Source organism: Chaetura pelagica, unplaced genomic scaffold, assembly GCF_000747805.2.
Source record: "Chaetura pelagica isolate M959 unplaced genomic scaffold, ChaPel_1.0 scaffold655, whole genome shotgun sequence".
NCBI classification, from domain to species: Eukaryota; Metazoa; Chordata; class Aves; order Apodiformes; family Apodidae; genus Chaetura; species Chaetura pelagica.
This window is the reverse complement of record NW_009953225.1, coordinates 1,077,802-1,098,132: the sequence shown is the minus strand read 5'-3', so window position 1 is coordinate 1,098,132 and position 20,331 is coordinate 1,077,802. Positions and strand designations below refer to the sequence as shown.

At 41.0% G+C, this 20,331-nt stretch overlaps 1 protein-coding gene across 1 annotated transcript; it reads right to left on the bottom strand.

Moving 5' to 3' along the window:
* Positions 1–486: 486 nt before the first annotated feature.
* Positions 487–17,777, bottom strand: TRMT1L (tRNA methyltransferase 1 homolog (S. cerevisiae)-like). Its single transcript, XM_009997848.1, has 15 exons — positions 17,648–17,777; positions 15,983–16,093; positions 14,706–14,819; positions 13,845–13,909; positions 13,159–13,288; positions 9,325–9,448; positions 8,092–8,171; positions 6,796–7,042; positions 5,630–5,842; positions 4,178–4,368; positions 2,830–2,908; positions 2,037–2,203; positions 1,382–1,441; positions 887–1,013; positions 487–790 (listed from the first exon to the last, which is right to left on the bottom strand). The coding sequence occupies exons 4-15, from the start codon at positions 13,899–13,901 to the stop codon at positions 487–489; spliced, it is 1,779 nt and encodes a 592-aa protein (XP_009996150.1). The 5' UTR covers positions 13,902–13,909; positions 14,706–14,819; positions 15,983–16,093; positions 17,648–17,777.
* Positions 17,778–20,331: the final 2,554 nt, after the last annotated feature.

The following is a 20,331-nucleotide window of genomic DNA, read 5'->3' as shown; positions in this document are numbered from 1 at the left end:
ACTCTGGAGCCAGAGGTGCACCGAGTCAGGATTTTCTAGCTTGCTTAAACTCAGATCACATTTTATCCAGCAATATTTTATCATCTTAACATGACCTCTCTGAATTGTAACCAGTCAGGTTTTAGGAATGATTTATTTTAGGAATATTTCATTTCACATTCACCTCATACTCAGAAATGCTTAAGACTTCTGGCCCCATCCAACCTTCTGGATTCTGAGCTTTAACAAAGACTCATGAGCAATCACAGTGCCTCAGTGTCAAAGTGGACCTGAGCAGAAAAGCAAGTCTCTGTCTTGGAGACCTTCTCACAGTAAGTAACTAGACCACACATGCTGCAACCAGGGGCAGGTTCTGCTACAGAATTCTAAAACGTATTTTCAAAATAAAAGGGCAGGCAACTCAAATTTTTTAAAATCCAGTTTGGTAAGAAGTACTGGCTCACTCCAACAGGGTGTGCTTGCAAGTCTGTAGTCTCCTGATCTGCATTAATCAGCTGCACAGTGCGTAGGGTAGTTTTTTGTGAACACAGCAGCAGAAATGCCAGATTTATCATCTTCCAGAAACCCAGCATTTTCTGTGGCAGCCTGAACAGGTTCTCCTGCCTGGACATCTTCAGTTAGATGGACAGGCCCTTCTGCCTGGCCCCCCGTGTATGTGGGAGTGCTGTACTTCATAAGAATAGTCTTAAATTGGGCCAAGGGCGCGTTTGTGCGAACTCCCATAGGATCAAAGTGAGTTCTACTTACTCTGTATCCAGCTTCTGAGAGATAGTTTAGGAACTTATTTAACCTGGAAAAAAAAAAAAAAAAGTTAATAGTGATAAGGCTCACTCAGCTTGTAAAACTGTTGTCACAGTCATGCAAGACTGGAACTTAGAACCCTTACTTTGGCATGTTTGTTCCTTTGATGCTGTGTCTGTGGATGTTGTAGTAAAAAGCAGGGTGCTCAGCACTGTGCTCAGCTTTCTGTCTCTTGGCTGCATTCCGAATCACCTCCTCACTTTTTCTTTTGCCTGGAGCACAAAAAATGCCAGTGAAGCTAGGTGAGTACATACAGAAACAAGCCACGTAGCAACTACACCTTTGTGTCTGCTTGTGGAAATCGGTATTTTGCCAAGTTAAAATCTAGCCTGAATTTAATTAACGTGCAATTTTCAGTACTAAGTCAAGCAGGCTTCATGGAGTACTCAGAATTCTGCTTTTACCAGGTAAATATGATTCTGGATGAAGGTGAAGTAAAATCAGTATTCAGTGGGAAGAAAACTCCCGAGTACCAGTATAGTTAAATATAAAAAAATGTGAACACTAGGTTTGCTTAGCTATTACTTAAACTACAGTTTAATTTGAAACTGCTAGAGCTACACCAAAATTATCTACTTACCATGTAGCAAGTAGGATTCTGCAGAATTATTTGGTGCTTTAATATATACACCACACTCTTCTAGAATACAATTAAAAGTAAAAATTAATTCTACTGTAAGACAGCAAAATGCCTTATTAAACAAAACAAGTAATACCACATTCTGGCCTCAAGAAGGAAGTGTAGTAAGAAACAGATGTGGGTAACTTTTACTTACTGAGTCAGTAACTTGAACTTGGGGCTATTGAAAACATGATGTAATTTAAGGAGTAGAATGGCATTCCTGTACAGAAAGCCCTTTCTTTTAGCACACTGATTTGCAATCCCTGCAGAGTATGCAGAGCATGGCAGCTGCAGTCCTCTCTTCCTAATAGCACATGATCTCAGGTGGGGATTGGACACACCAAAGAACTTAGTATTTCCATCTCCTTCAGGGAACACATGGGATTTCTGCTGGGCAACCAGCCTGTGTTGTGTTTATTTGCTTTGGGATCTATTTGCTTTAAAGATCTGCCTGTGACAGACCTCTTTTTACAGCAGCAGAGACCAGCAGCCAAGAGCTGACAAGTCCCACACTGCATTCAGTTTCATACAGTAGGAAGCTGGCAAAAAGCAGCACCTCTCTGCATTGCCATGAAGCCAGTCCTTCTTCTGAACACTCGGCCATTTTTCTTACCTTGTTTGTTCTCATCGTAGGAACTGTGGGTAGACAAATGCTTTGAAGTTGTGCACTCTGCTTCACAAACTAATGTCTTCAGAAGTGGCTGAACTTCATCTAAACCATACTGGACAGCCTCAAACAACATTTTTCTCAGGAACCCAGTGTTAAAGAGGCCTCCTGACCTATAAAATGCAAGACAAGTGAAAAGTTACAACTTCATAATGAAAGCAAAAAAGTTGCTCTCCAAAAATCTCTTGCCCAAATGGATCAGCAGGTTCATTGCTCCAAAGTGCTGCACCAGGCTGGCTGTGTTCTTAACAAGATCAAGTGGCTTTTTTTTTTTTTTTTTTTTTTCCAAGGACAGGAGCATTGGTCTTAAAAAAAATCAAGATTACAAGAATGATAATTTTATTTCTGCCCTGCTATGCTGAGGAAATCGTTTAACCCATCCCAGAAAGATACTGCCAACTGACTACCATTTTTAATACTGCTTTGAAATGGTTAAAAGACCTTTAGCAAAAAGATATATCTTTGTTTCATTCAAGAGAAAATTCTAAGTATTAGTTATCAGGCAATGTATAATTTACTGCTGTTAACACATGCAAGGATTTACTAAATAAATTCTCCACAAATAGAGAGTAATAAAGAGTTGCTTAACATTTGGCAAGTAGAGGAGAACACAGCCAGGTTCTCCTGTGCAGGACATACTACCTACATTGCACTGAATGTCAAATGTAAAGCAAGTTTGTTACTAGTTATTAACTGGTTTGAAACTAGTCTCAGATTCTGTATTGTGTTCTGAGCTTACCAGAGGGGACCAAGAGCCACTGCTGTCTTCCCAGGCATGCTGCCATGACAATCACAAGGCAGCTGCTGATAGGGGTTTTCTGCAACAGAAAAACAGGATTCAAGTTTTTATAAATAGTCAGCAAGGCCCACTTCACTAGGGAGGCTTCAGTGGGGGTATCTGGAAGGCCAAGCAACAGCAGAAGTGTGACAGTTCTCATTCCTGCCAAGCACTGCATACGAGAATTTAGCAACCAATGACTTGATATTTAATCGTTGTTAAACCATGAAGAGAAAAAAACAAAGCCATGTAACTTCCCACGTTTCTTGGCAGATTTCAAGTAACAAGGAAATAATTAGCCTTCCTAAACTTATGTCTAAGTAACTGTCCAGGTTAACAGTAATTACCAACAAAAAAAATAGACATCAGCCAATTAAATCTACAGAATGCAGCTTACCTACAAGTCTGCTAAGCTCACTTGCAATCAGGGCATAAAGCCAACACTCATTTACCCATTAAGATCCCTACAGTAACACTGTACTTAGCAGTTTTTAATTTCTGTTCTTAGAACTTTGTCTAATTTTTAAAGATCTTTATAATAACAAGCTCATGCACCTGAATTTGAGGAGGGCACTGGAAGACCACACCAGCTGGCAGTTACATATCCAAGAACCTGTAACTTTGATACAAGGTTTTTCCTTTCCCATTCATTCACACTATTTTAGTCTCCTACCTTTGGCTAACTCCTGTACAGAGACAGCCCACAAAGAGCTGTTTTTTAACTGAAAGGCTGCCACCATTTATCACTAAGTGATAGATGAATTACAGGAATTAACAGAGTGTTCCTTTCCTACCCAACCTGCTGAGGCAAGGTGTTTCTATCAGGCAGGTACAGATCCTGCCCCAGGCCAGGCAGAACATACATCCTCACCTGAGGGGAAGGTGATGCTGTTTAAGCCACTAGGTTTTAAGGTAAATGAAACAGGAGAAAAGCAACCTGACACTGAATCTATCAAGCTGCTACTGTATGGAGGAACAAAATGGTGGCAAAGACTGTCCCACTCTTCTTGCCCTTCACTGGAAGGAGAGATCATTGTGGTTATCAGGCATCCCAGCAGCTACAGCTAGCTGGAATATATCCTGTATGTTTACAGCAAAATCCATGCAGACAACAAATCTAACCCACTCCCATAAAGCATGGTACCTTCTCCACCTCATATCTCATAGCACCTCCACCTCTTTGTTCCATTCAAGGGAATGACTACTTTACTAAAGGGATGGAAATATAAACAAAGCCCAAACAAGCACAAAACAAAGATACAGTTATCTAGGAAGTACTTGTAGGAAGTACAAAGGAAAATTCATTTACCTTCTACCATATTACCCCCTTTCTGAAAAATTCTCTCTTCACACCACTGGCAATGGATGAGGTATCTTATTTTCTTGGCTGAATCATCTGCAGAAGATGGTCCCCTTAAAACTCTGACCACTACTAGAACAAAATGTTCTAGAGCTACTGCCAGTAAAACTTCAATGCCTTTGTTACAGCGAGCTGCAGCTCTGTGAAGAAAAAACAAACACAAAACCACACTGTACTGAAATCAGCAGATTGCCACAGAGACCTGAACCTGCTGCAAGATTCTTGAACTCATCCACTTTCTAGAGATACTAAAGATCTGAGAAGGTCACCAGGAGAAAGTGTTGATTCTTAAGTGCCTAGTTTTGTCTAAAGCTAAGCAAATCTTGTTTTACTGATTTTTATCATGTCTAGAAATCCTGGTCTGCCATCTGCATCATCTTTCTATCCAAATGCCTACCAGCCATTTCTATCCAAATGCCTGCCAGGATATTGTAACAAAAATATAACCATGCTAAATGAAATTCCAAGAAAGCAAAAACATAGAGGGACACACATGATGGTGAATCATTGAATCTTAATCAAATAAGGACTGTGGGAAGGCAGGAGAGCCATTCCTGAAGAGCATCAAGAAGAAGAAATCTTCAGGGCAGTTGAAGCATGTAACCCAGAGCACAATCAGAACTTTTGCTTGAGCAGCATATCTGTAACTAAGAATGTTCTGCAGGGAACAACTTCACATATGTAGGGAAATAGAGAAATAAAATCTAAACAAAAAAAAGTCAGGTTTTTTGCTCTGCCATTCAGATGACCTCTGCACACTTTATTTCATCCCTCTGTCTTTCCTGAACAGTTGTCCCACCCTCTTGTCTGTATCTTTTTTTCCCCAATTAGGGACCAGATTTTAGGTCTTCAATTATTTAACAGACTGAATTTACTGAGAGTAAATGACTAATTTCACAAACTAGTAGTTACATCTATCTTTTTAACCTCCAGCATAAGAACCTGAACTGAACATCAGTTTCCAGTAAAACAAGTCTACCTGTAATGCTGAGCTAGAAGCCACCCAAGCAGTTTATTTAGTATTTACAAAGTCTTACGAAGCACTAAAATGACCACAAAATTTACTGAGGAACAAAAGTTCACAGATAGGCAAGTCTGGGGATTACTTTGTTCATTACCAACCCTCTCACCACCAGAAAACCCTGCCCACCATCCCAAACCCCTACCCTCTTAATGCCTTTTCACCTGGCCCAGCCTTTTAATTTAAAATGGCATTATTCCCCAGCAGCACACAAAATATGAAACATTAATTTTTATATCAAGAAGTTTGGCTTTTAGAATTAAAGCATTCTGGAAACTGAACATATAGAACCTCCAGCAGCAGTCTGCAAGTTTTGTATTATTAATTCTTTTTGTAATTAAGTTTCTAGCAGAACTAGAGCAAATCTGTCTCAGCAGTACCTTGTCACAGCAGCAATGACTATTCTGGCTGCCAGTTCCTTGTAGTACTCGGTTCTGACAATAGTGCATCCGTAATGGCGCAGGGCAACGTGCTGAGCCTTGGCATAGAGAGAACTGATGTCTGTGGATGTCAAGGACACAATTCCAAGATTTCTCACATTCCTAAAGGCAGAATCCAGGTAATTCACAGAAGTTCCAAAGGGGTCCAAGTGGCTGAAAAGAAAATAAGTCCCACTGAGTAGCTATAGACGCCCCAGAGTTTAGCCTCAATCTCAGGAAAACACTTTTATAAGCTTCACTTATTGTCATACTTAAAATCAGAAAACAGAACAAAAATTTACAGCACACCTTTCATGAATATCTCTGGAACACTGAAGTGTCAAATTGAAAGTGCCAGGGCATCACTGTGCTGAAAAAATACACACTACAGCCAAGCCAGCAAGTATTTTATTTTTTTCATCCAAACCCACTAATTAGTTCAATGTTACAAGACTGCTGGTCTGATGCTCTCCTTTATCCTTAAAACTAAGGGAAACTTCTAGAAACAAAAACATCCTTAAATGAATGCATTGCTGTTTATGTATTTAATAGACTAATTTTTAGCCTGAATATCTGCTGACTAATTAGCTTAGATCTGGATGTTACTCAATAAAAAAAAAAATCTAATAACTAGTTTTGTTGTCTGTGTAGGTTTTGAATATACACATCTGTAAACCCAACTTGCAAGAACCAGCCTAATTCAATTAATTTATTTTATTTAATTAATTTAATTAATATGCTGCAAAATGGATTAAATCAAGAGATACAATGAAGTCCTACCAAACAAGATGCAAATGTCTAGATTTTCAACTAACTGAAAGTTTTAAGAAAAAAAATTCATAATTCATCTTTATCAAACAGACAATGAAGTTGTACAAAATATACTTTGGCTTAAAATTTTCATGCACAGTCCATTCTGGATGCCAGAAGGGCTTAATATTTTTCCAGCAATTTCTAAAACAAGTTCCCATTCCTGGGACAACAGATTTACATTTAAAATACCAAGTGATTTGGCTGCTGGTTGCTTCTCTCATTCCAACTTTGCTAAATAATCACACACTGGCAGATGGAGTGGAGTGTATCATTATCAAACCAGAAAATGATTAACAGAAGTACTGAACACTTACATAAAATCAAATGCTCTCAGGTGCATTATAACATTGGCATCCATTTTTGTCACCTCAATGGTGTCAGTATTTTCTCCTCCGTCTCCCACAGTTTCATTGTTGCCTTCTTCCTTAGTAATCAATTTCACCTTCATTTTGTTTAACTGGCAGTTTTCCTGAATCATTGTCACAGAATTTTCATTACTATCATTAATTGTAACTTTCACAGAACTCCTGAGATGCTTTGCCCATTGTAATCCCATTATACCTAAGGAAAGACAGAATTGTAACTCTGTGACAGAATAACGAGATGGTTTCTGGGTCACTGAACCCTCCAAAAAGAAAATTTATCTTTCTAAATGCTTAGGATACAGAAGTGTGTGTTGCAAATCATGTCATGCTCCTACAAAAACATGTTGGTGACCTTCTGCCTCAGCACAGAGTGACAACAGGGTCTGTAAAGGGACAGTCTATTTGTCACCTCCTCCAACTGGGACCATAGACCACAACACCTGTGATTCTGGCAGCAAGCTGGACCCAGGAACTGCAGGAGAGCCCCTCAGCTTGTTTCGTGCTCCAGGAGGGCAGACAGACTCCTGGGACAGAACACCATACAACACAAACATGGGAACAGCTACTGAGAAGATTTTTAGGCTGACTCCAAGTGTTTAGTGCTGACTTTCCTAATGGAGTCTGTGATTACAAGGCAGACGTGCAGGACATGATGCATTTGTGAAGTCTGGCCTAGTTCAGAAAGGGGATAAATTCACTATAGAATTTTTTTATGCAAAATGCTGAGCAGTTCCTGCTCTAAACTCTGCCCTCGTGTTATGTGGTGGCTGGTTGATACTGAGGCAGCCATCCACACATCTCCAGATTTTTGTTTCAGATGGTTAATAGACACTGATCCAAGTCCTTCACATTTACTTCGTGTTCAGGATTTTTATAATCAACTAAAAGAGGATTCAGATAAAGAAGCCTGGATCCATCCCCATTTTTAAACTACGGGTTGATTTCACAGCCAAAGTCCACAAGCAGGGAGTCACAAGAGAACAGGGACCTTGGATGTGAGGAGTTTAGGAAAATGCCATTTTATGGGCATTAAGGCAACTTTGATTTATTTTTTTTTTTTTTAAAGGCCTAATGCCAGAATCTTGAAGGATGTTGGTTTTTTTTTAATGGAAGCTAATGACTGCTTGCCTAAGGAATAAAAATTATTGCCTCACATTATTTTTTAATATGCAATGTCAGTTCTTACTGATTTTTGCAGCTTCATACTATCAAATATTACCAAGAGATTAAATAAATTGACTTTACCAGTGGCACCAAAGGCATCCAAACATTCTATTGGACTCCGTTCCTCGGCCAAAACTGCTAGGGCACAGAATATCAATTGCCTAGAAAACAGAAATCATACTAAGTAAGTTGAAAAAGCATTTTTCCTTCCTTTTCCTTACATACTTCCTTTGAATACAGTACTAGAACATTTAAGCTTAACTCCAAACTTTCACATGGAAGAACTGTAAATCAAAAACCTCAACTACCCTTAGAAGTTGAAGGCTACAGCAGGACATTCATGAGGTTAAGACCCTGAACCCACTTCTTAGTTCCCCTAATACTGGAAAAAGTGGACATCATTCTAAAGTAAATAGTGTTTTTCTTACTTTCCCAACACAACCTGATACTACCCTACTAACGGCTCAGTGTTTAAAAAGACGTCAGGAACTACTGCAGAGCAATGAAATTCCACTGTGTTGAGGAACAGGCCTTCTTCTTCTGGACATGGCCATAACCTAAGGTACAATGGCTTCTTCAGAGCACATCTCAGCTGCCACAAATGGATCTGAGCCAGCTTCAAACCTGGATACTCAAAATGTTACCAGCACTGAGCACAGTAGGGGTCACAGAGGCTGAAGCCCAGTCCCATGTGTTGGTGTTAAAGCTCACACCTTGCAGCTGTCATTTAGGCACAGGGGTGACTTTATGATTCTCCTTAGAAAGACAGTTTCTTTCTCCATATTTTTAATGCAAATAATGAAAAGACACTTTAAAGAATCTGAGTCCCAAAAGAAAGGTATATAATAAATAAAGGTAATCTGCTGCTCAGCTAGAGGGGAGAGAACAGTGAGTATCCATGGTATCTTGCAAAGATTCACAGAAAAACATCTGAGGTGTATACAATGAGGTTAGTTCCCAAGTGTGTTCTTTTTGAATCCAGTTCTCCAGAAATTGCTCGTTACAGAAAAATACTCAATTGTTTCAGAAATGATAGCATTTCCCACATAGTGTTCTTGGGTTTAAACATTATTTGTCAAAGGAGTTTTCTAATGGAAAACTTTCCAGATTAACAGGAATTATCCAAACAGACAAACTAAAAGCACTTCCAAATAGAATTCTAATCCCAGGAAGCATATCTTATTGCTCAGCAATGCTATTTCTCCTGCCCTTTGAACAAAAAGTTCACAGGATTTCCTTTTCAAAACACAAAAGTCTTTTTCACTACAAACTCAACACCCCTCTGGTGCATCCTCCCACTCCCTCTTCTCTCACCTGTTGAGTTTCATTTTAGGATTAAAATAGGAATCTGTTTTATGAGGTGTGGAGTGGTTGGGAAGAACCTTCACATCTGTGGCCAATTCTTTCAGCACTTCATGAGAAGACTTGGGAGCAGGAACTAAAAGTAATTGTGGGAGAAGGAAAGAGTTAGTGAGAATTGAACATGATTGATACATTGAATTGAAAATTTGCTCCCATACAGTATGGAGTCTAGATTATGCAGTAATCCAACTGGCACACATGGATCAGTATGGGGGGGAGGTACAGGCAACTATGTATCTTCCAGTCCCAAGAATGGCAGATGAGGCTCAAGCTCTACCACAGTTTTCTTCCCATAAGCCACCAGATGTGTTTCTCAGTGGGGCTCCTATGTATCCACTCAAATTTAAGAAAGCAAGGCTCTGAGCCTGAGGCTTAGCACATTTGTTTTGCTCGTTCAAACATAATACATTGCTAATTCATTAAAACCCCATTAGCACAGGCCTGAATGTCTATCAATGAAGTGCAAAAATCCCTCAAAATCCTTGATCTCTGCAAGTTAGCCAGCAGCTTCCCAGGATGTGCACAGACACCACAAGCACAGGGACAGTCAGTTTCTGCACTTCAGCTTTGTATACAATAGTCTGGCAGACCAAGCTTTCTGGAGCTTTCACGTGGGAGGAATATAGGACTGTTGTCAGAGGATGTAGGGAGGCAGTTAGGAAAGCTAAGGCCTCCTTGGAACTTAACCTTGCAAGTCAGGTTAAGGATAATAGAAAGGGCTTTTTCAAATACATAGCTAGCAAAACTAGCACTAGAGGCAATATTGGCCCATTGAGGAATGAGGTGGGAGCCCTGGTGACAGAGGATATAAAGAAGGCAGAGGTGCTGAATGCCTTCTTTGCCTCTGTCTTCACTCCTGCAGGGTCTCCCTATGAGCCCCAGATTCATATAGCCCCAGAAGAAGTCAAGATAGAGGAAGAGTTTGACATGGTAGATGAGGATTGGGTTAGGGATCAGTTGAGTAATCTGGACATCCATAAATCAATGGGTCCAGATGGAATGCACCCAAGGGTGCTGAGGGAGCTGGCGGAGGTCATTGCTAGGCCACTCTCCATCATCTTCAGTAAATCATGGGCAACAGGTGAGGTGCCTGAGGACTGGAGGATAGCAAATGTCACTCCAGTCTACAAGAAGGGCAAGAAGGAGGACCCGGGTAACTATAGACCGGTCAGCCTCACCTCCATCCCTGGAAAGGTGATGGAACAACTTGTTCTTGTCACTATCTCCAGGCACATCAAGGACATGGGGGTCATCAAGAGCAGTCAGCATGGTTTTATCAAGGGTAAATCATGTTTGACTAACCTCATAGCCTTCTATGAGGAAATTACTAGGTGGATAGATGATGGTAGAGCGGTAGATGTGGTTTATCTTGATTTCAGTAAAGCATTTGACACCGTCTCCCACAGCATCCTTGTGGATAAGTTGATCAGGTATGGGTTTGGTGACCAGGAAGTGAGGTGGATTAGGAACTGGTTGAAAGGAAGGAGTCAGAGAGTTGTAGTCAATGGGGTAGAATCTGGTTGGAGGTGTGTTACTAGTGGAGTCCCACAAGGGTCGGTGCTGGGACCGGTGTTGTTCAACATCTTCATCAACGACCTGGATGAGGGTATAGAATGTACCCTCAGCAAGTTTGCTGATGACACTAAGCTGGGAGGAGTGGCTGACACACCAGAAGGCTGTGCTGCCATTCAGAGAGACTTAGATAGGTTGGAGAGTTGGGCGGGGAGAAACATGATGAAATTCAACAAGGGGAAGTGCAGAGTTTTACATTTGGGGAAGAACAACACCATGTCCCAGTACAGGTTGGGGGCTGAACTGCTGGAGAGCAGTGTAGGTGAAAGAGACCTGGGGGTCCTGGTAGACAGGAGGATGACCATGAGCCAGCAATGTGCCCTTGTGGCCAAGAAGGCCAATGGCATCCTGGGGTGCATTAGAAAGGGTGTGGTTAGTAGGTCAAGAGAGGTTCTCCTCCCCCTCTATTCTGCATTGGTGAGGCCACATCTGGAGTATTGTGTCCAGTTCTGGGCCCCTCAGTTCAAAAAGGACAGGGAACTGCTCGAAAGAGTCCAGCGCAGAGCTACGAAGATGATTAGGGGAGTGGAACATCTCCCTTATGAGGAAAGGCTGAGGGAGCTGGGTCTCTTTAGCTTGGAGAAAAGGAGACTGAGGGGTGACCTCATCAATGTTTACAAATATGTAAGGGGTGAGTGTCAGGGGGATGGAGTTAGGCTTTTCTCAGTGATGACCAGTGATAGGACAAGGGGTAATGGGTGTAAATTGGAGCATAGGAGGTTCAAGGTGAATATCCGAAAAAATTTTTTTACTGTAAGAGTGACAGAGCACTGGAACAGACTGCCCAGGGAGGTTGTGGAGTCTCCCTCACTGGAGACATTCAAAACCCACCTGGATGAGTTCCTGTGTGATGTACTCTAGGTGACCCTGCTCTGGCAGGGGGGTTGGACTAGATGATCTCTCAAGGTCCCTTCCAGCCCCTAAGATTCTATGATTCTATGGAGCTTTCCACCTCTGCTGTCTAGCTGTAAACACATCCCACCACTCCTCAAAGCAATTTATCCCCAGTCCAACAGTAGCAACATTTACCCAGACTGACCAGGAAAAGCTATTAACAAACAGGCACCTTGCAGTGCTCAACCTGCCTCTCTCAGCGCTTTCAGATTCACAGACTGTGTCTGTGAACTGCTCTACCACGTTCACAGCCCCCCAAGTGCTGCTCAAGTGCCTCCAAAGCATGAAGTACCCAACCTCTGAATTTCTCCTCTCCCTGTGAGGAAAAACAGGCACGTGCATTTTGTTAAATAATGACAAATGGGCCACTCCTTACTAACAGCTCTGAAGGGAACCATGCAGGGATCGATGTACTTCACAACACAAACTCTAGGTTAAAGGTATGGAAAATGGTATGGATGGTCCTACTACTTCTTAGACATGCAAGCTGATCCCAAGACATTAAACTACCACTCCTAGGCTGCATATTGGCAACAGAAATAAGCATGACCCTTGTAGCTTCCAGTCTGATCTTTATTATAGCTAGATAAAATATGTACGAGTACACAGACCAGTTTTCAACAGTAGCAGTCTGGACTTTAGCAAAAATACCAAAACAACAAACCCTTAATTTTTACACACCAGCTTATCAATAATGTACTTTTTACTTGACAGCAGTAGACAACAGCTAACTTGCAAAAATAAAGATTTGGCATTCCAATTATGTAAAATGCTTACATTCCAGTTTAAGAAGTTTAGAAACAAAAAGTCTGAGAAAGTTAGGCAGGATTGTCATTTACCAAAGAACTACAGACAGCTCTGTAATGACTCTCCAGGACTGAAAATGTAACCTTTTTTTGTGAATCCATGCTGATACAGGCTGGATAACTAGCAAAGTATTTTCAGATTGCAGAGATTTACTCAGGACTGATTTACAAACACACACAGCCAAATAGGCATCAGATTCTCTATACAGATTTTGTGTCACAGATTCTATATCCTCCATTCTTTTGGAGACAGAAACCTGTATTTTAAACATTAAACTGATTTAATGAGAATATTATTTATCAGTAAGAACAGAGTAGCTGATCAATACAGAAACTACATCACAACACTGCTAACTACACCTTTGAGGAGAAAACAGTTCTGAAATATTAGAGGTAGCTTTCTCCTATCTACATTTGTTTTGGAATTTTTCTCATGTCTCTCACCCACATCATACTTATCCCACATGCTAGGTAGTATAAAAAGATGGAATGTTTCCTCAAAGGAAGAACCTACCTGTAATAAACCTTGATTCAGTTTCTCCTTTGTTGACATGACGATTAATATGACCTATCATGTCCGTTCTCCGTGTGATGGTTGCTGAGCAGATGATACAGTGGTAATGGGCTCCCATCTTTGAGAATGCCTGCAAAACAGAGAACATGAAGTGTCAGGATACAGAAACATGGCAAAAGTAGAACTATTCCTGTACACAGGTAGTTGAAGAAGTGTCACCTGTCTGGTCACCTCCAGCACACCCTAAATACTCAGTCTACAGCCACAGACTGTCAATAACCACATGTGCAGAGCCAGTACAGCACAACTAACCAGGCACAGCACCACAACCCACTCACCTCTGCCAATTCTCCACACACTTACCGTGAAGAGAAGGAATGGAGCAGCACCCACTGTCTGGCCTAACAAGCCCTTCCTCTCTTCCACACAAAGCTGCTGCTTACTCCAAAGTGGGACAGTGTCCCACGTGACCCAGCCAGCCACCCACCGAAGGAAGAGAGAGGTACAACTAAATTCAACTGCTCAAAGATTGTATCAGATACTTCTTATCTGGACTGAAAAACTTCTGGTATCTCACACTGGGTAGCAAGATGTATTTTGAGACTAAGCAGATCACAACAGTTGTCCTAAATCACCCATTTTCCCCAGTTGGTAGGATAAGTAGTTCTGCAATTCAGCATTTTTACCTGGTCTCCAATGAGGTTTGGTTTTACTGGATGACAAGATAAGTGGCAGATGCACATTCTGTACCCTGGAAAACAAATTCTTGTCACATCACAGCAAAGTAAGTAAAGACAATGCATATGTCCTGCACCACAAACTCAAAATAAAAATGTTCCCTATTTTTAATGCATGGTCTCATTTCAAATTCCCGAATATTACCCACATTAAAGACAGCACCAAGAGGCCATTACCATTTATATGACAAACTCACCTTCCACACAGAGAAATCTATAAGCTAATTACACATTACAAATTTTTAAAACATGAAAAACTTACATACAAGCAGTTAATTTTAATAAGCCTGTTAGCACTCTATGGCAAGTCTTCAGGCTCTATGGTATATAACTTTCAAAAGTACTTGTGACTATTTTACAAAAGCATTGTTACCTGGCTAAAATACTTCTGTGAATGCTCCTATTAAAAATATGTTCCATGGTTTAAAGACAAAAAAACCCCCCAAACCAACACAGTAAAACACAACAAAAAGTGCATCTCCTAGTGCACACAAAACCAGAGCTTCAATCAGATAATTTTAACTTTAATCTTGTCCATCTTCTAATTATTTCCCACAGACTCATACACCTAGTTCTTTAAAAACAGAAAAAGCACAAGTGTAACTACTTTGGCTTGCAGAACACAGAGCTATTTTACATTTGTATTTTACACTTCAGGACAAAATTCATTATGTCAAAATACGGTTCTAGTTCAAAGCTGGTAACAAGATGCTTAAGTCAGGAGGAATTTTAGAAGATGAAACACAGAACAACGTCCTACAAGTCCACAATTTCTTTCAGTATTTACTATTCAAATATGACTGCCATTACCTTCAAATTCAACAGAAACTTTCCAGTGCAAATTCTGAAGGTGACGATGGAGCTTATGACCATAACAAGCTTTGAACTTCTCCTCAGGACACAGTGGACAAGGCTTCTTTTCCTCTGAAAACACAGGTAAAGAAGAAGCATGAGAAACATCTGCAATGCAGTTACTACTGATGGTAACAGAGATGCATGTTAAGAGAGGAAAAAAAAAGGGGGGGTTAATAAAGGGTCTCTCTGTCAATGGGACGTAGAGATTCATTCCCCAGGGAATATTCTATTGCAGGCACACACAAACTTCACATTTATGGATTGCCTCTTTCTGCTCTGCATAAGGTAGACAAGACCCACTATTACTTTACATATCAACTCCTAGAGCCTTTAGTTTTTGTTTTCTAGTATTTTTCACTCCAGCAACACGAGGCCAGTGAAACTTCTGAGTACTGCAGAATAACAGAATTTTATTCAAGTCTAGAGACTTGCAATGTTTCAAACAAACCCCCAAGTGTGAATCTTTTACATAGAAAAAAGCACCTATTATCTTTTTTAAGCCGTAAAAAAGATGATTTACTGAGTAAATCAAATACATGAGATGATGGTAATAAATACAAGTCAGGTCATTAACATGGATGGTAGAAGAAAAAAAAAAATAATCCTATTGAGAACAGACAAAGGAATAATGAATTTCTTTTCACTACCATGGATTTACATAGAGCAACAGCTCCAAGTACCAGAGACTTACTGGACACTTATGATCTATCTCATGAAAGGTGGAACAAACTCTATTGAAGTATTTTGTATATTTATTAGTAAAATTATAGAGACATGAAGGTAGGCTACTGTTTCCACCAGTGGCCACTCTAAAGTACGATTAAGGCACAAGAGCTGTGTGATGCAGAGCCCTTGCAGACCTGGATGATTTCCTTAAAACAGAGGGGAAGAAAACATCCAAACCAGACTAGGTATTTATTCAAACTGAAATTTAAACACTGCAAAGACAACACTTCGCTTCCCTGTTACTGTGGCACTTGAAGTAAAATAAAATGAGACTACAAACTACAACATGTTGCTGATCCTTGCACATTGCCAAGGTTAGTAGGGATACAATGCAGAGGAAAAAGATGAAAAGGAATCATTAAGGCCTTAAATTTACTGAAGGAACTACAACATTCCGTAAGGAAAGTAAAATCATGAAGTTACTTTTTGTGACACCCCTCATGTTCAACCATTATAAACATGCTTGGTGTTTCAAAAATACAAGCTAAGAAAAAAAACGTAAATACCTGTAACACGAAGAGCTGTGTTCTGGGACACTGCCACAGTACACTCACCTTCTCTCAGGTCAGCTAGTTTTGCTAGGTCAGCAAGGTGTCTTTGAATTGAAATATGTTTCTCTGAAAAGCACAGATATTGAGAAATTAAACACTTTTAGTTAAACAATTATTTTTAATTTACTGCTGCTTTTCTATACATCATTTCAAATCTAACACTACGGGAGAATGAGTGTAGTCCCAACTGGAACACTTGCTTGTATCTATTAATTTCCTTGGTAGAGGGAGCGACTACAAAACTAATCCCTAGAATAGTTCTTTAATAAGATTCATGTATTTCCGTATCTTTTTACTTGCTTCTCAATGCTGACACACATCAAATTTCTCAAATTGGAAAGACCCGCATTTGTAAAAACAAGTCACATTCCATGTACTCCTGATTTTACTGCTTGGCATTGTTAGTGAATGCAAATCAAACACAAAGCAGTATAAAAACATCCTATGAACTGCCTGGCAAAACTGAGGCACCCGCTAGAAGTGGTCCAACTGTAAGTAACAATTACTCACTGTACAGCCAGGATACCTTCCCCAGCCCTTAGGAGACTGTTTAACTTTTAAATTTACCTCCTGATTTTTTAACTTATCAATCAATGGGCACAAAGGAGGATTGGCTAAAACCAGTTTAACTGGTTTCAGCACACAGAACACCCCAGTTTACAGTAATAGTGATTCTCTAGTGATTTTAAACCTTTATGATGTTTTCCCAAGATCAGCCTTCAGGTTTTCTTCTGTAGAATGACAGAATCATTAAGGTTGGAAAAGACCTCAAAGATGATCAAGTCTAACCATCGACAAACACCACTGTGCCCACACTAAACCAGAAGTGCCAAGTCTACGCATATTTTTAACACTTCCAGGGAAGGTGACTCCACCACTGCCCTGGGCAGACTGTTCCAATGCTTGACCATCCTTCCAGCAAATTAATTTTTCTTAATATCCAATCTAAACCTCCCATGGCACAACTTCAGGCGATTTCCTCTAGTCCCATCACTGGCTACATGGGAGAAGAGACCAACCCCACCTCGCTCCAACCTCTGTCCAGGTCTCCCCTCAGCCTCCTTTTCTCCAGGCTGAACACCCCCAGCTCCCTCAGCTGCTCCTCCTAAGACTTGTGCTCCAGCCCCTTCTCCAGCTTTGCTGACCTTCCCTGGACATGCTCCAGCCCCACAAGGTCATTCTCGTTGTGAGGGGAATCAAAGCCAGCAATTGATCAATATGCTCAAGATAAAGAGGTGAGTTTTAAAGCTAGAGTTAAAAGCTATTTCTAGCTCTTAATTCTGCACTTAGATCCAACAGATCCCTCTGCTCTCTGTGATGCTTTGAGCATCAGAGCCTGATGTAGATCATACCTCACTTAACCTTGACTTCTCTTCTGTCACTATGTATGTGCAAATTTCTGCTGGGATTTCTAGAAATTTCAATGAGGGGAAAATGGTATCTCATTGGAAAGATATTTCCAATGCCTTAGGAAAACATTTCACTCAGAGGCATGGGGAAAAGTATCCATACCCACTGGATGCATGGAAAATGAGATTTCCCACATTACCTTTCTTCCCCACTATTTCTACCTTTTCTCAAGCAAACAATGCAAATATTCTTAAGAGTTTAATAGCAAACCTCTTAGATAGTCAGATGATACATCCAAAATGTTGCTATCGGATTCCTTTGTGGATTCTTCCTCTATTTCTTTTTCTTCAGCTTCCAATTCTGACTCCGTAACTTCTGCATCCAGGTTGTTGCTCTTCAGTTGTTCAGAGACAACCACACCATCTTAACAAAACAAAAAAACCCAGTAAGAGTGGTGTTGATACAACCGAATTATACACATGTTAATTGGTTTCCAATAATTTGGTGCTTTTAAACAGGGAAAAAATAATCTAAAAAAAAAACAAAACGGTGAGTTGGAGAATAATAGGAGATTAATTACTGCTCATCCTTGGAAAACACTGGGAAATAATGTCATCCTGAACAGATGAAACTATTCACCCATCTGTATCATCAGATGTTTAAAGTTAATAAAATAATATATACATGTTATTCTATGGCAAAATGCAGTGCCAGCAAGACAAAGCAGGCCAGGAGGAGCTCCAAATGCTACTAGTAGCCTAAGAAAATTGCAAAATGCAGTGCCAGCAAGACAAAGCAGGCAAGGAGTTCCAAATGCTATTAGTAGCCTAAGAAAATCTGAAAACAGACGTTTGGAGCTGATTATCACCAGTTGAACAATCTGAAAAGGAGGAGAGTGAGGAAGGAATTTGCTGTCATCATGGGCCTTGATGTGAGGGTTAAGTGCTGGTGTCATCTACATTTGCAAATGAATACCTTCTCTGGGGTAACAGAGATGGGCCTACGGAAGACTTTCAAAAGAACTTAAAAGGCTGAGTGATCCTGCAATCAAAAAAGTCAAGTGGTGGACTTGGGGGGGAAAACTAACTTTGAGTTCACATAAGAAAGGACCAGCTCTGAGCTGAGCATCACCAGTCAGGACTGACTACCACCTTTTTGGTATTTTAAAATACAGTTATGAGGAGAAAGGAAGAGGTCTGAGTTCACAGAAGCAGTGGGTCCCTCTCCCCAACAACCGATGTTAGGAAGTTGAAGAGGATGCAGAAAGCATCACTCAGCCTGTGTACTGACCCTCCAGGCCTCAAAGGTAGAACGAGGAAAGCTTCAAAAAAGTGACAATAAATAACTAAGCTATGGCAACACTTCCTATCGAGAGGTAACAGAGCAGGCTGTGACTATTCAGCCTGGATCCGACAGGTGTTTAGAAGCTTATGAGATGCAGAGGCAGAACAGAAGTCAACGACTCACTGTCTATTCCAAGCCAAAAACTGGGGTGCACCACATGGAGATATCACCTGGAAATTCACAGCAGAGAGCATTCTTACGTTCTCAACACGACCTACTGTTAACAGCATGGACCTTGCTGCCACAGGCTGCTGCAGATGCTGCCAGTCTCCAGGTGTTAAAGTAAGAATTTTATAGAGGGGAAATCCACTATGGGATTTTTAAATAGGAAAACACAGCCTTTGGCTGAAGAAAGCAGGGAGCAGCAACCTGTGTCTGAATACATTTCTGGAGGATGCATTTATGTACAGTTGCTCTGTTCTGCTCATCTTCCCTGAGCATGTATTCCTGGCCACTACTGAAGACAGAATAAAGGCTGGAAGGCTCTTACAGGCGTTCACATGACTCCCCGGGGTTTTTTTGTTTGCTTACTTCTAAACATTGCAGTTGAATACCAGCCTTTGTTATTACGAAAAAACTAACAAAAAACAGCAAGGGGAAATGGAAGAAATACTTCAAGACAAGGGTTAGATAAATTGTTTAGAAAGACAGAAGCAGAGAGTAAAATTACTCTACCTACCTTAATATATATCAAGACAAGCACTGCTACTCAGAGAGCACTGTGTATTTCTCACAGATCTATTTTTAAGCTGACAACTCACCTATATGTCAGTTATTAATCGAAATAAGAGGAACCTGCATTTCCTGCCTTCTTCTCAGTTAAAAAGTTGTAGGATCCCTGGTGACAGTCGCTACACTTTCTATTAATGGTAAGACAGGAAGGAGACAGAGAAGTAAAAGGATTTCTGGTAAGAAATTAGTAAGAATAATGACTGATTACGGCTATGCCTGCCGTAGAGAAAAACTGGAAACGCCTAGTGAGAGCACAGCAGTGACCAAGTCCACCAGTTAGACCTTCTGCACCTTCCGAGCAAGCGCATGGGTTAAAAATGGGTGAAAAAGAGACTATGCGTGTATGTACAAGCCACACGTACATCCACCTACACGGAGAGAGGGAAACTTTCACAACAAACTGTTAAGACAAGCAGGCTGCTTTCAGAGCAAGACTGCAGGATTTTTACCATGCCCACCAGGACACACTGATTATACAGAGGCGTAACGATGCTTTAAAGCATTAATTTAGCATCACATGCTAAGTTATATATACATATATTAACGAGAAGAGTCAGTTCACTTCAGCTACAAGGCTGCGGTAGCAAACGCCGCATTTAGCAGGTCTGGAGAACCAGCACAAGCAGATTGAGGCCGCGCAGCACAAACCCCCGAGGAGCAAAGGCGGGAGGCAGAGGGAACGCGGCACCTCCCCCTGCGGGCCCGGGACCTCGTGGGCCGCGGCGTGAAGCCAGAAAAGCCCACAAAATACCTCGCCCGCAACAAAACCTGCTCAGAGGAGGAGGCAGAACGAAGGGCTGTTCCCCCTTGCAGGCTCGGGCCGCGAACCAGCCCCGCTCCGCACCCCCGCGGGCCCCGCACGGCTCGGCGGGGCTGAG

Excerpts from the sequence above, each read along its gene's own strand:
- TRMT1L (XM_009997848.1), bottom strand. The coding sequence starts at position 13,901 with ATGTGCATCTGCCACTTATCTTGTCATCCAGTAAAACCAAACCTCATT. Across the intron at positions 8,172-9,324 it reads CCTAAAATGAAACTCAACAG|GCAATTGATATTCTGTGCCC; the intron begins GTGAGAGAAGAG and ends TCTGTTTTCTAG. Across the intron at positions 2,909-4,177 it reads AGGGGGTAATATGGTAGAAG|AAAACCCCTATCAGCAGCTG; the intron begins GTAAATGAATTT and ends TTTCTGTTGCAG.